Below are 13,167 nucleotides of genomic sequence, written 5' to 3' on the forward strand. Positions count from 1 at the left end.
CAGCTCTACACCTTGTTACCTCTTATTACCATTATCATCTGTTTTTCCATTTTCTCCATCTTGCCCCCTGCACCCCCCAATACATCGCCCACAAAATCCTGAATGTTTCACGTCAAGGCAATCTGAAACTCTCACTGAATGTTCCAAACATGAGCTAGTTCGCTTGAACTCATTGTGGGGATAATAGTGTTGTACCACTTTATGTCTCATCTAGTAAAGGTATGGCTGTCCCCATATTCCCTGATAACAATATCTGGTCTCAATTCTTGGCTCACGTCTTAGCTCAAGTAGGATTGATGTCTTTGTGTTTCTCCATGATGTCCCTTCAAGTGTTCTGAAACTATAAGGGCTCAGTTGATTCCTTTTTCTGATCACTGTGGATTCTGACTTCCTATCCTTTAACTAAACTTTTTGCCTTGGCTCTAAGGTGACAGAGTTTCGCCTTAAATTATGCCACCTTTGCTATATTTTTCTGTGGGCTTTTCTCTAGCTGCTTGAGCTTCTGCGGTCTTGAGAGCTTAGGTTTGGTGTCAGATTGTTTTCTAGTACTGGTACATCTGCTTTCTATCTACTCCCCACTAACAATCAATTCTGCTGATGAGTCACCATTATACAATGGCATTGCTCTGTTACTAAGAGCTATTTCCTGTTTGCGTTCTCATGCACAGCGATGACTTTACAGTCTTGATCACTTTTTCAACCTCTCTGTTTAACTGAAGAATGGGACAACTTGTTACTCAGTTGACGCCCTCTTCCAAAGTGAGCTTCCTGAAATGCTCTTTCACAAACTGACGTCCTTTGTCCACCTCAAATTTTGACAAGAAAATCGGTTCTGCAAAGAAAATTTTCTGTGCTCTGATCACTGAATTTACTGGGGTTGAACAAATTATTGCCACTTTAATCCATCTTGAATAATAGTTGATTGGAACTAACACATTTTCACTCCTGAATGGAACCAATACATCTCTAGCCTTTCCAACCACCTTTCTGGAAATCTGACAAAATATCATCACATATGTCTTTGAAAATGTCTGGATGCCACACTGATTTTGAGCTCTTGTTCTGCATTTCATGATACCTAGACATCCCCATGGAATTTCTGGAAGGGTTTATCTTCCCACGGACTTTGGTATAACCATTCTACGGCTGTCCAAGAAAAAATCTTACAGCATTGTCAAGTGTTGTTTTTGTTTGTGATACCCAATTGCTCTGCTGGGTTATATTTCGACCACCCTTGCAACAGAGTTATCTGAATTTTGTGCATTCCTTGTCAATTTTTGGGCTGCACAAATTTGTCTAAGTTTTCTCTCAGTTGCTGGTAAATTATTCTTACTGCTGTAGAATAAGACGCTACTGCTTTGACAAAAATAACGTCTTTCTTTTTTGCTCCATTCATTAATTAAATTGCCTGTTCCAATATTAAATCATCCTTGGATTGAAAAAATTCTGATAATTTATCAGCACTGATTATGATCCAATCTCTATTAATTCTTCCATCAAAGCTCCATGTCCTCAACATCCTGCTCGACAACACAAATCTACTAAGAAGGCTTCTGTCGACTCTTCCAAATGCTGGAATAACCAATTAAATCTTAACTGTACTTATTATTGAATTTCCTGTGGGGGTAAAGTATGCATTGAATGCTTTACTCAATTCATCACACTTCACAGTACATTTTTCCTCCACTTTTTCTTGCCAGACCATCAGCTGTTGGACCTACAGCATACAAAAATGTGCTGACATGATGGTGTTACTCCTTTACATGTAAACCTGAAGCTGTTCTATTATGCTGAAACAGCCATTCCTAGAGTTCCCACTTCTGGCCTCATTGTAAGCCTTCCATATTGTGAAGTAGTTGAGCTAATGGCAAGATCACTACTGGAGCTACTATTCTTATGGACTATCTTAGCTGACTGACCCACATTAGTACTTAGGTTTTTCCTTCCTACTGTTGAACTGTTCCAATTCTCTGCTCGTACTTCCAGAATACTGTGGTTAATTTCAAGGTTTCAAAGTCTTCTTTTCTCTACTTTGGAGTCTCTTATTTTTTCCAGCAGTGACATCCTCAAAGCCTTCTGACGTTTTGGCCTGCCTTCAGTCTTCCCATTTCAAGTGTATCCATCAGACTCTATTGTAACTTCTGGGTTTGGAGGTTGTTTTTGATAATATGTTTTACCTTGTACTTCAAAAGTCAACACTGCAACCTGAATATTGAGGTACCAGGTTCCAGATATCTGAGCTTCGGGTGTCTGTACATATACTGCCCTGAGGCTGATTGTTCTTTATCTCTAAGTAAGATTCCTCAACTCCTGAAGTACCCTAACACTCCTAATACTTGCTTAATTATATCTGTACATATTATGCAATCAAAAACAATTCTGTGGTGTCATACCTAAGAGCTGCCTTTTTAAATGCTCATTCAAGTTTGGGTCTCTTCTGCCTTACTGCTGTCACAGGCACATGATCAATTACTACATCACAATTTACATAAATCTCGATATACCACAATACCAGAAAACATATCCATAGAAACAGGGAGGAAATTCATCTCCCTTTGAGGCCATATGACCATAAAAAATAGGAACAAGAGTAGGCCCTTTGAGCTTGCTCCACCATTCAACAGGATGATGTCTGATTTGACATTCCTCATGTCCACTTTCCAGCTCATTCCCCAAAACTTTCGATTCTTCTACTGACTGAGAACCTATCTATCTCCACCTTAAGTATTCACAAGGACTCTGCTGCCACTTCTCACTGTTGCAAAGAGTTCCAAAGCTCACAAGCCACTGAAAAAAAAATTGCTCATCTCAGTATTAAATTGGTGCCCTTTAACTCTGAGACATACCCTCCGGTCCTAGACTCTCCCACAAAGGGAAAATCATCTCATCATTTACACTGTCAAGCTTCTTAAGAATCCTATAGGTACAACTAGATCATCTCTCTTTCTTCTAAATTCCATTGAGTTGAGTCCCAGCCTATTGAGGACACCTTAAAAATTAAACAGCAAGAATCGAACTTTGTATCTTGCTACACCTAAAATTCTGAGCATGACCTTATACTATCCTGAACCAGATTAATTATGGTGAAGATGCATTAATGGGTACAAGGAGAGGAGGCCAATGATATGCTCAGGTGCAGGGATCAATAGATGGATATAAAAGTTTGAGAAGATTTGATTGTGTTGTGGTTATGTATGGAATTTAAACCTCTTCACTCATTTAATTCATTTGAATCATGGTTCTCCATCTCTCTTCCTGTAAACATGAGGGAATTTGACATTTTCTTTCGTTATACGCATTCCAATCAGCCAGGGCAATCAACAATCTCAACACTTACAGTGATTTTTCTTTCTCCAGCTAGAAACTGGAAAAAGGAAACATCTTGGACTTTTTATGTCGGTGTCAAAGCATTCACCTCCTCTTGAAATTCTGCACACTGAGGATGACTCACAAGTTTTTGTCAGTTTTGTAAATTTTTGATTGATATTTTGACCAGCTGAGGATAACCAAGGATCACACAACCTAAGTTCAAGTACTAAAAGAAAAATCTTACCTTATTGTGGCGCAGGAAGAGCAGAATGCACATCCTGGCTCCACATTCAAACTCTGGGCTACTATTAGTCACCACTTACCCACCCAACTCTGAATTTCCTCTGCCCTTTCACCTTCTCTATTATTGGCAAGTTACCTCTGAGCCTCTGAATGACACCAGCTGTCTTTTTTGTTCTATAACTGTCATTTATATCATTCATATAAATTATTTGGATGTAAATGTAAGAGGTACGATTCGTAAGTTTGCCGGTGACACAAAAATTGATGGAATAGTCGACAGTGAAGAAGACTATCTTTGAGTACAGCAGGGCCTTGATTAGATGGGTCATTGGGCCAAGCAGTGGCACATGGAGTTTAATTTAGATAAATGTGAGGCCTTGCATTTTGGAAAGGCAAACCAGGGCAGGGCTTACATACTTAATAGTAGCGTCCCCTGAGAGTGTTGCTGAGGAAAGAGACCTTGCTAAGGTGGGGTTACAGGCTGACAAGCTGATGAAGAAGACATTTGGCATGCTTGCCTTTATTTGTCAGTGCATTGAGTTCGGAGTTGGGATGTCATATTGCAGCCATAGAAGACATTAGTTCGATCATATCTGGAGAACTGTGTTCAGTTCTTGTCTCTCTGCTATTGGAAAGACGTTAAACTTGGAAGGGTTCAGACAAGATTTACACGTATGTTGCATGGGTTGGAAGGTCTGAGCTACAGGGAGAGGCTTAATAGGCTGGGGCTATTTTCCCTGGAGCCTTGGAGCCTGAGGGGTAACCTTACAGTGGTTACTAAAATCATGAAGTGTCTGGATAGGGTGAGTAACCAAGGGCTTTTTCCCCAGTGTAGGGGAGTCTAAAAGTATAGGGCGTAGGTTTAAGGTGAGAATTAAAAAGAACCTCACGGGCAACTTTTTCATGCAAAGGGTGGTGCATGTATGGGATGAGCTGCCAGGGGAAGCGGAGAAGCTGGTACAATAACAACATTTAAAAGTCATTTGGGAGTGTACATGAATAGGAAAGGTTTAGAATGAAATGGCCCAAATTCTGGCAAGTGGGGCTAGGTTAATTCAGTATATCTGGTCGGCATAGACGAGTTGGACTGGAGGGTCTGTTTCCATGCTGTACATCTCTATGACTCTGCAACAATAAGGCTGACGGACTTATTTGGCCAAATTGTGTTGCAATCTTTTTTCTAGATCATTCGCTTTAAATTCAGAGTTGACCTTGTTAAGCCTTTAGTCGATTCAATAAACAGATAAAAAGATGTTCAGATTTTTAAAAGGGACATATAATCAGAGTGTACCTTTTCATTTGATGTTTTCTCATTGCTCACAGTAGAAGTAAGAGAATATGCAGTTAAACATGACTGGACACACTCACCAAGCATACTGGTCACATTCCAAAAGTCACAAAGTACTTAGCTACCTGCAGATTGCAGACTGGCTGTACGCTGGTCCCTCAGTGGCACTTAAGGCCTGTCCAACCTGTGTTTGTGTCAGACCAAGAGACAGACGCCGGATTTTAAATGCTTTTGCAAACTCACGGATTTCTTCCAGGTTCACCCCATCGACCTCACAGGTTGCTGTTTGTGGATCTACAGTAAGCAAAATAACAGGGTTTGTCACTATTTAAAGTGGCGTGGATATACAGAGACACACATGCAGACATACAAAAGCACAGGTATGCATGCATGAACACAGATCGAAATGTACACACTAACATGCGGAAATACAGAGGGGCCCACGTAACTCTGATCACTTTACATCCCACCCTATGTTCTTTATCTTCATTGCTTGCAGGGAACAGTTGAAAGAAAAGGCAGCACACACGCACACTGACACAAACAAATATATATGTGTAAACAAATATACACACACTTACACAGAAACGTGCGCAAACAAATGACCACACAAATTACTACAAGGGTGCGCGCGCGCGCACACACACGCACACACCTGTAAAAACAGCCAGTGAGCCTATATGTGGATTAAGCTACAAGCGCATATACTTACTGCCCAGTATTGCTTTGATCATTCACTATAATTTGAAAGGGAGCACAGTGAAATAAGCACTGACTAAACTATGCGTTGTGTAGTTAGGGGCTAGTGGAGATGTTGACTGATCAGGAATGAGCTTTATTACGTGAGGAGTGATAGCATTGTAGCACCTCAGAGGATTCAAGCACCCTAGGACAATGGTATAGTTCTTTTGTGAGAAAACTGGTACTTAAATGACTGTGAGTAACGTGTGCAAGTGACCAGGGAGCAGAATGTGGCAAAATTGGGACAATTAGAAAAGAGGCAAAGAATCAGTAACAAAGAAGAAAGAGGATGGTGAAAACAGATTTTGGGCAAACAGAATGCTACAGCTTACAGCAGAGACAAAGAACATTTGAATAAATGATTGTAACATCAGAAAGGAAGAAACCTTGAAAACAGCTGAGCAACAGAAAGACACGAACAGAAACTCTGCAGGTCAGATGCGTCAGCTGATGGGAAACAAGTTAATTGACCTTTCTCGTAGATTCAACATTTTGCTCAACACGTGTTTCCTGATCTTCTGACTTCCCCTATCCTCTGCTTTTTTTTCTGAGTCAGGTTTTCAGCATCTACAGTATTTTGTTTTCCATTCATTTGATTGTGTTGTACGTTGGAGTAAAGTCATTCACTTGAGTATGGCCAAAAGTTTTCAGGTCAAACCACATGTGGGAAATTGCAGACAAAATAACTGGGAAAATGTTCAATCAGTTAAATGCAAGACATTGAATGTACCTGGGCACAGTACTCCACAAGATACTTATAGATTAAATCATGATCAAAAAGTAGATGATACTGAATATTAGTCCCTATTGTGGTGAGGCCACATCATTGGTATGGTTTATTGAGCAGTGTGAGAAGTTGGCATTGTGGAGGGTGGGATAAGTCATGTGAAGTTGCATTCACTGGTATTGACCACACTGTGTGTGGTGCTGCTGCCGGGTTCTTGGGTCAAGACCAGAAATGTCAGCTTTCCTGCTCCTCTGATGCTGCTTGGTTCCTCCAGCTCTACACCTTGTCATATCGGGTTCTTGGGTCCATGGTCTAGAAGGTGACCTTCCTGGCTGCCTGCTCTTAATTTTTTTTATCAGGGTGCTACTTGAAGGCCCCCTCATCTCCGTGGGACCATAGCAACATCTGCCCATCCAAACCATTCAAGATTCCAGTGTCACATCTATCACTATGAACCCTGCTGTTCAAGAACTCAGAATATTGTTCTGCAGCCTCCCTTCAAGGAAAACAGGCTGGTTGTATCACTTGGCCTGAAAGCACTACTTCTTCCATCCTCCCTCACCCCATCATTGTACTCAGATAATAGGCTTTTTTTCTCCCCCCTTTATTCATTCATGGGATGAGGGTGTCGCTGGCCAGGCAGCAGTTATTGCCCATCCCTATGTGCCCAAAGGGCAGTTAAGAGTCAACCACATTGTTATGGGTCTGGAGTCACATGCAGGCCAGACCAAGTAAGGATGGCAGTTTCCTTCCCTAAAGAACATTAGTGAGACCAGATGCATTTTTCCCCCCAATGATCGATTCATAGTCATCATTAGTTTCTCAGTTCCAGATATTTATTGAATTGAAATTCCACCATCTGCCGTAGTGGGATTCGAACCCGGGTCCCCAGAATGTTATCTGGGTCTCTGGATTAACAGCCCAGCAATAATAACGCTAGGCCATCGCCCCCCCTTTGAGGCACAGCCGCTAATACCACATCTGATGAGGTGGACACAGCAAGTTTACTTCTTGACCATCTTGATCTGAATGGGCCAACTCCGGACCCAACAAAATGGGCAAATTTCAGCCGACAGAAATTCTGGAAGGTTCTATAGCTGCAGGAGACTTTGGGGAGGGGAGAGGTTTGAAAGTAAAAATCATAATTTTCAAATTAAGACAACAGTGAACTGAGAGACAAGGTAGTTCAGTGAGCACAGGGGTGAAGCATGAATGACACAAGGGACATGACAGAATACAAGTAATGGAGTTTTGGAAGACTTTCAGCTAACAGAAGGTGAAAATTGGAGGCTGATCAGGAAAACATGCACCCTGTGGATAACAAAAGCATGGATATGACCTACCGTAAAAGGGTAACTGTGGCATTTGGAAATGCTCAGAAACCCACCCATCAAAAGCATGGCCCTATTCAATGCAACATACTTCCATCAATGCTTGACATCATGCATCTTTTTATATCAATCTGTACGCTTGGAAGTGTTGATGGCATGAAAACTACAACTTTGAAGCTCATTTAGATAACAATGGCTCATACGCTGTCATCAAGCATTGTAGTGAAACCAGGGTGACTGGAGTATGAGGTGGGTTAAGATGCTTCAAACTGACTCATTTAAATTTCAAAATGTATTCATGCATTTTTTGGAATGGGTTGTTAGTACTGTCATCTCAGCCAGAATTTGTTGCCTGTCCTTAATTGACCTTGAACTGAATAACTTACGTGGGCAGGTAAGAGTCAACCCACTGTGTGTTTGAAATTACATGTAGGCCAGACCAGGTAAGCATGGCAGATTTTCCTTCCACATGAGCACGAAACACGATGCGTGTTTTCTTAAGACAACTGACGATAATTTCATGGTCACAATTACTGAGACAAGCTTTCATCTCCAGATTTATTCACTGAATTTAAATTCCACCAGTTGTCATGGTGGGATTTGAACCTATGTTCTCAGAGCATTAGATGTAGATAATATTGAGGTTGTAAAAATAAAAAAATGCCAGATTAACAGCAATTTTCCAAATCTGTTAGATTCTAGTAAGGTTCCATCAGACTGGAGAGTAGCAAATATAATTCCTCCATTCAAGAAGGGAGAGAATTAGAAAACAGGAAATTTTAGGTTAGTTAGTTTGAGATCTGTCATATGGGATGTGTTAGAATTGATCATTGATAAGGTTATAGTTGAACCCTTAAAAATCTCAAGGTACTTGGAAGAATAAGTGTGGTTTTATGAAAGGGGAGGTTTGAAAATTATGCTGATTTTTTAGAAAAGTAATATGTGCCGTGGATAAAGGGAGCCCATTGATGTGCCGTACTTGGATTTCCAGAAAGCATTTGACAAGATGCCACATAAAAGATTATTACTCAGTGCAGGAGCTGATGGTGAAGTGGGTAACATACAAGCATGGACAGAACATTGGCTGACTGGCAAAAAGCAGAGTATGTGCCCAAATTGTTTTTCTTCGAATTGGCAAGGTCACCCACAGATACAACAAGGGTGTGTCCTCACCTTTTTACAATTTACATCAATGACTTAGATGAAAGAAGTGAAGGTATGGTGGCTAAGTTTGCAGCCAACACAAAGATAAGTAGGAAAGTATGCAATGAAGATGGCACAACAATAGCTCAGGCGAATATAAATAAGTAAGGTGAGGGGGCAGCATCTGTCAAATAGAGTATAAATTGTGGGAAAATGTGAAATTGTTCACTTTGACAGGAAGAATTAAAACAAATGCAGCGTTATTCAAATGAAGAATAAATGCAAAATTTTGAATTAAGGCTAATAGAATGATATTCTTCATTAGAAGAGGAATTGAACCTAAAAGTAAGGTGGTGATGTTTCAGTTACACAGGGTATTAGTGAGACCACATTTTGAATATTTTGTGCAGCTTTGGTCTTTTTATTTAAGAAACTAAGTAAATATGTTGGAGATAGTTCAGAGGAGGTTTACTACTTTGATTCCCAAAATGAGCCAGTCATCTTATGAGGAGAAGTTGGACTGGCTGGACTTATTTTCACTGGAGTTCAGTAAAGTAAGGAGTGATTTGATTGAAGTTTATAGGATCCTGGATGTTCTTAATGAGGTGGACACAGGAAGAAGGCTTCCTCCTCTGGGGGAGTCTAGAACTGAGGCACACTGTCTTACAATTAGGGAGTGCCCTTTTTAAACAGGGATGAGGAGAAATATTGCCTCTGAGAGGATTGTGGAACTCTCTGCCTCAGAATATAGTGACGCCAGGGTCATTGAACATTTTAAGGCGAAGGCAGATAAATTCTCGTTCGGCAAGAAAATCAAAGACTCCCTTGGTTGATGGGATGTGAAATCCAGAACACAACAAATCAGCCATGAACTTACTGAATTGCAATGCAAGCTTGAAGGACCAAAAAGGACAATTCTTTAAAAATGGAGAAAGGAATAGATCAGGTAATGATATGTCAGTACCCTGACTTCGATGAAGGATATATTATTAATAAAATGTTGACATACAGGATAAAAAACTTAATTTAGAAAGTAACCGATTAATCAAGGACTGTCCACATGGATTTGTTAAGGAAAGATTTTTGAGGATGTAACATAGAGAGCTGGACATTGTGGATATGCTATAGATCTTAACAAGGCTTTTGTTAAGATCCCCACATACCAGACTGGTCAAAGTTAAAAGTCATAAGGATCCTTTCAAAAATGGTAAGGTTGACCTAAAACTGGGAGGAATCAAAAGATAACAGATGCCTGGAAAGCTGGTTTCAGTGGGGTTCTGTGAAAGTCATGGCTTTTTATGATGTATTCTAATGATGTCGACATGGATATAGCAGTACGATTAAGAAGTTTGCAGATGATACAGAAATAGGCGGTGTAGTTGATAATGAAAAAGAGAACTTTAGGTTGTGGGAAAATATCAATGGATTATCAGGTTGGCAGAACAACAGCAGATGGAGTTCAAGCTGGAAAACTGTGGGGTAATGCATTTGGGGAAAGCTAACATTGTAAAGCACTGCCGAATAAATTTTCGGATGCTGAGTAAAGTACAGACCCTGCATTGAGACCATGTCTAAAGATTAGTGAATGTGGCTGAAATGCAGATAAGGTAGTCAAGAAAGTATACAGGATACTTGCCTTCATTAGCCTGACTTAGAAAATAAGAGTAGGAAGGTTATTGTGGAATTGTACGAAGCACTGATTAAAAAGGAGGCGGAATATTATGTGCAATTCTGGTCACTGCACAATGGGAAAGTTGTGACTATACTAGAAGGGATACAGAGAACATTTACCAAGATTTTGCCTGAACAGGTGAATATTGGTGAAGAAACATTAAACAGGCTGAGGTCCTTTTTCGTTGGAATGAAGGGAGCTAAGGGGAGATCTACTTGAAGTTTAAAATTAGTTAGTAACATAAGCTTATGAGGATAAAGTGAGTGAACGCCCTATAGTTCTTGGTCGAAGAGTCCACAACCAGGTGATTTTGAATAAGATGTCGAATGTTTATAGGGGATTCAAGCAGAAATTATTTTACATAAAACATTGTGGAGAATTGAAACTCACTGCCTGAAAGGATAGTCGTGTCAAAAACTCTCAGCATTTAAAAAGTGATCAGAGATAATGGGAACTGCAGATGCTGGAGGATGCGAGATGACATAGTGTGGGGCTAGATGAACACAGCAGGTCAAGCAGCATCTTCGGAGCACAAAAGCTGACGTTTCGGGCCTAGACCCTTAATCAGAAAACGGGATGGGGAGAGCATTCTGAAATAAATAGGGAGAGGGGAGAGGCGGACCGAAGATGGATAGAGGAGAAGATAGGTGAAGAGGAGTGTATAGGTGGGGAGGTAGGGAAGGGATAGGTCAGTCCGGGGAGGGCGGACCGAACAAGAGGGTGGGTTGAGGTGAGTAGGTAGGAAATGGAGGTGTGGCTTGAGGTGGGAGGAGGGGATAGGTGAGAGAAAGAACAGGTTAGAGAGGCGGGGACAAGCTGGGCTGGTTTTGGGATGCAGTGGGGGGAGGGGAGATTTTCAAGCTTGTGAAATCCACATTGATACCATTGGGCTGCAGGGTTCCCAAGCGGAATAGGAGTTGCTGTTCTTACAACCTTCGGGTGGCATCAATATGACACTGCAGGAGGCCCAGGATGGACATGTCGTCAAAGGAATGGGTGGGGGAGTTAAAATGGTTCGCGACTGGGAGGTGCATTTGTTTATTGCGAAGTGTTGTGCAAAGCTGTCCCCAGGACTACGCTTGGTTTCCCCAATGTAGAGGGAGCCCAATGGGTACAGTGGATGCAGTATACCACATTGGCGGATGTGCTGGTGAACATCTGCTTGATGTGGCAAGTCATCTTGGGGCCTGGGATGGGGGTGAAGGAGGAGGTGTGGGGGCAAGTGTAGCACTTACTGTGGTTGCAGGAGAAAGTGCCGGGTGTGGTGGGGTCGGAGGGGAGTGTGGAGCGAACAAGGGAGTCACGGAGATAGTGGTCTCTCTGGAAGGCTGACAAGGGTGGGGATAGAAAAATGTCTTTAGTGGTGGTGTCGGATTGCAATTTAAAAATTTAAATTTAAAGCATTTAAGCATTAAAAAGTATTTGGATATGTATTTGAAGTGCTGTGACTTACAAGGCAGTGACCAAAAGCTGAAGAGTGATTAGACTGGATGGCAATTTGTTGGCCAACACAGATAATGATGTGTTAAGTGGCCTCCTTCCATTTTCTGTAAATTTCTATGATTCTATTATCATCTGTTTCTGTCTTTTGTCTTCTGTCAAATTTCAGGTGAGGCTCAAAATTGTTAAGTGCCTTTACTATTTAAACTGGGGACATTGGAGGCACCAAGCAAAGGAGAGGCATAACTAATCTCCCACTGTGGATCTCTCAAAAAAAACAGAGCAAAGAGGCTCAGTACTGTCTGTCACTGAGGTGGAAGAGTTCTTTTTGGGTAATGTTTCTCAGAGATGAGGCACAAAGTTGGATAAATAGGTTTGCAAAATGATCTAATTGAATGGCAGAGCAAGCTCAAAGGGCTGAATGGTTTATCCCTGATCCTATTGTTGATATCACTTGGGGTAGAATTCCTACCAGAGCATTGATACTATTGGAGAATACTAGCTAAAGATCAACTAAAACAGCTGTTTCCTAAGATATGATGGCGAGAGACTGGTACTGTTTATCACTCAGAATGTGGCTATGGGCTGTCATTAAAACACGGAGTTTGGGCAATCACAGAGGTCTCAGTACAAAAGGAAGCCTGTCAGCCCACAGTCCCTGCATGAGTACTAGTTCTTCAACTGGAAATGTCTGCCCTACTTTCATTTCCCTGCTTTTCCCATTTCCCTTTTTCTCTCAATATTCATTTGTAAATTCCCTTCAAAGATTTATTCAATTTTCCTTTCAAACAATGTTGTGATCACACACTGTTCAAACAGCCAAAATATACATTCTGATAACTGAGCGATGTTTTCTAACGTACCCTGAATTGCGCAGATGCTGTTGGCAGTGGACTGATCTTGGGTGGATTTTGTTTTAGCAAAACTATAAATGAGTATGACTGCGTCAGCTTTGATAGACAAATTATTCTGCCTGTCTGAGGATGAACTGCTGAACAACGAACAGAGCAGAGCAGAGCCCCAACTTACTGCTGACCAACTGTCCAACGCTCAGAGCTGAAGAAGAACAGGATGAAGAGGAAGAGGAAGAGGCTTGACGCACTGGGCTTTGTGCAAGAGAGGCCTGCCCATGTGCCATGTGCAGAAGGTTAGCCTGGGACACTGGCTGGCCTACCTGCGAATGCTGCTGCTGCTGTGATGGAAGCAGAACACACAAACATACACTAAAGGTTAGATTACACTGAGATCTAGGCAGGAAGAAAAAGTCAATGAT

At 41.3% G+C, this 13,167-nt stretch overlaps 1 protein-coding gene across 1 annotated transcript in view; it reads right to left on the reverse strand.

The window, feature by feature from the left end:
- The window catches only part of pou6f2 (POU class 6 homeobox 2), a 506,133-nt gene that overhangs the window by 57,627 nt on the left and 435,339 nt on the right, over nucleotides 1–13,167 (reverse strand). Inside the window, exons 8-9 of the mRNA XM_059645822.1 lie at nucleotides 12,924–13,086; nucleotides 4,966–5,134 (exon numbers count right to left, since the gene is read on the reverse strand). Coding sequence (XP_059501805.1) covers nucleotides 4,966–5,134; nucleotides 12,924–13,086 — 332 coding nt within the window. The remainder of the gene's footprint in view (nucleotides 1–4,965; nucleotides 5,135–12,923; nucleotides 13,087–13,167) is intronic.

This window comes from Stegostoma tigrinum, chromosome 5 (genome assembly GCF_030684315.1).
Source record: "Stegostoma tigrinum isolate sSteTig4 chromosome 5, sSteTig4.hap1, whole genome shotgun sequence".
Taxonomy (NCBI): Eukaryota; Metazoa; Chordata; class Chondrichthyes; order Orectolobiformes; family Stegostomatidae; genus Stegostoma; species Stegostoma tigrinum.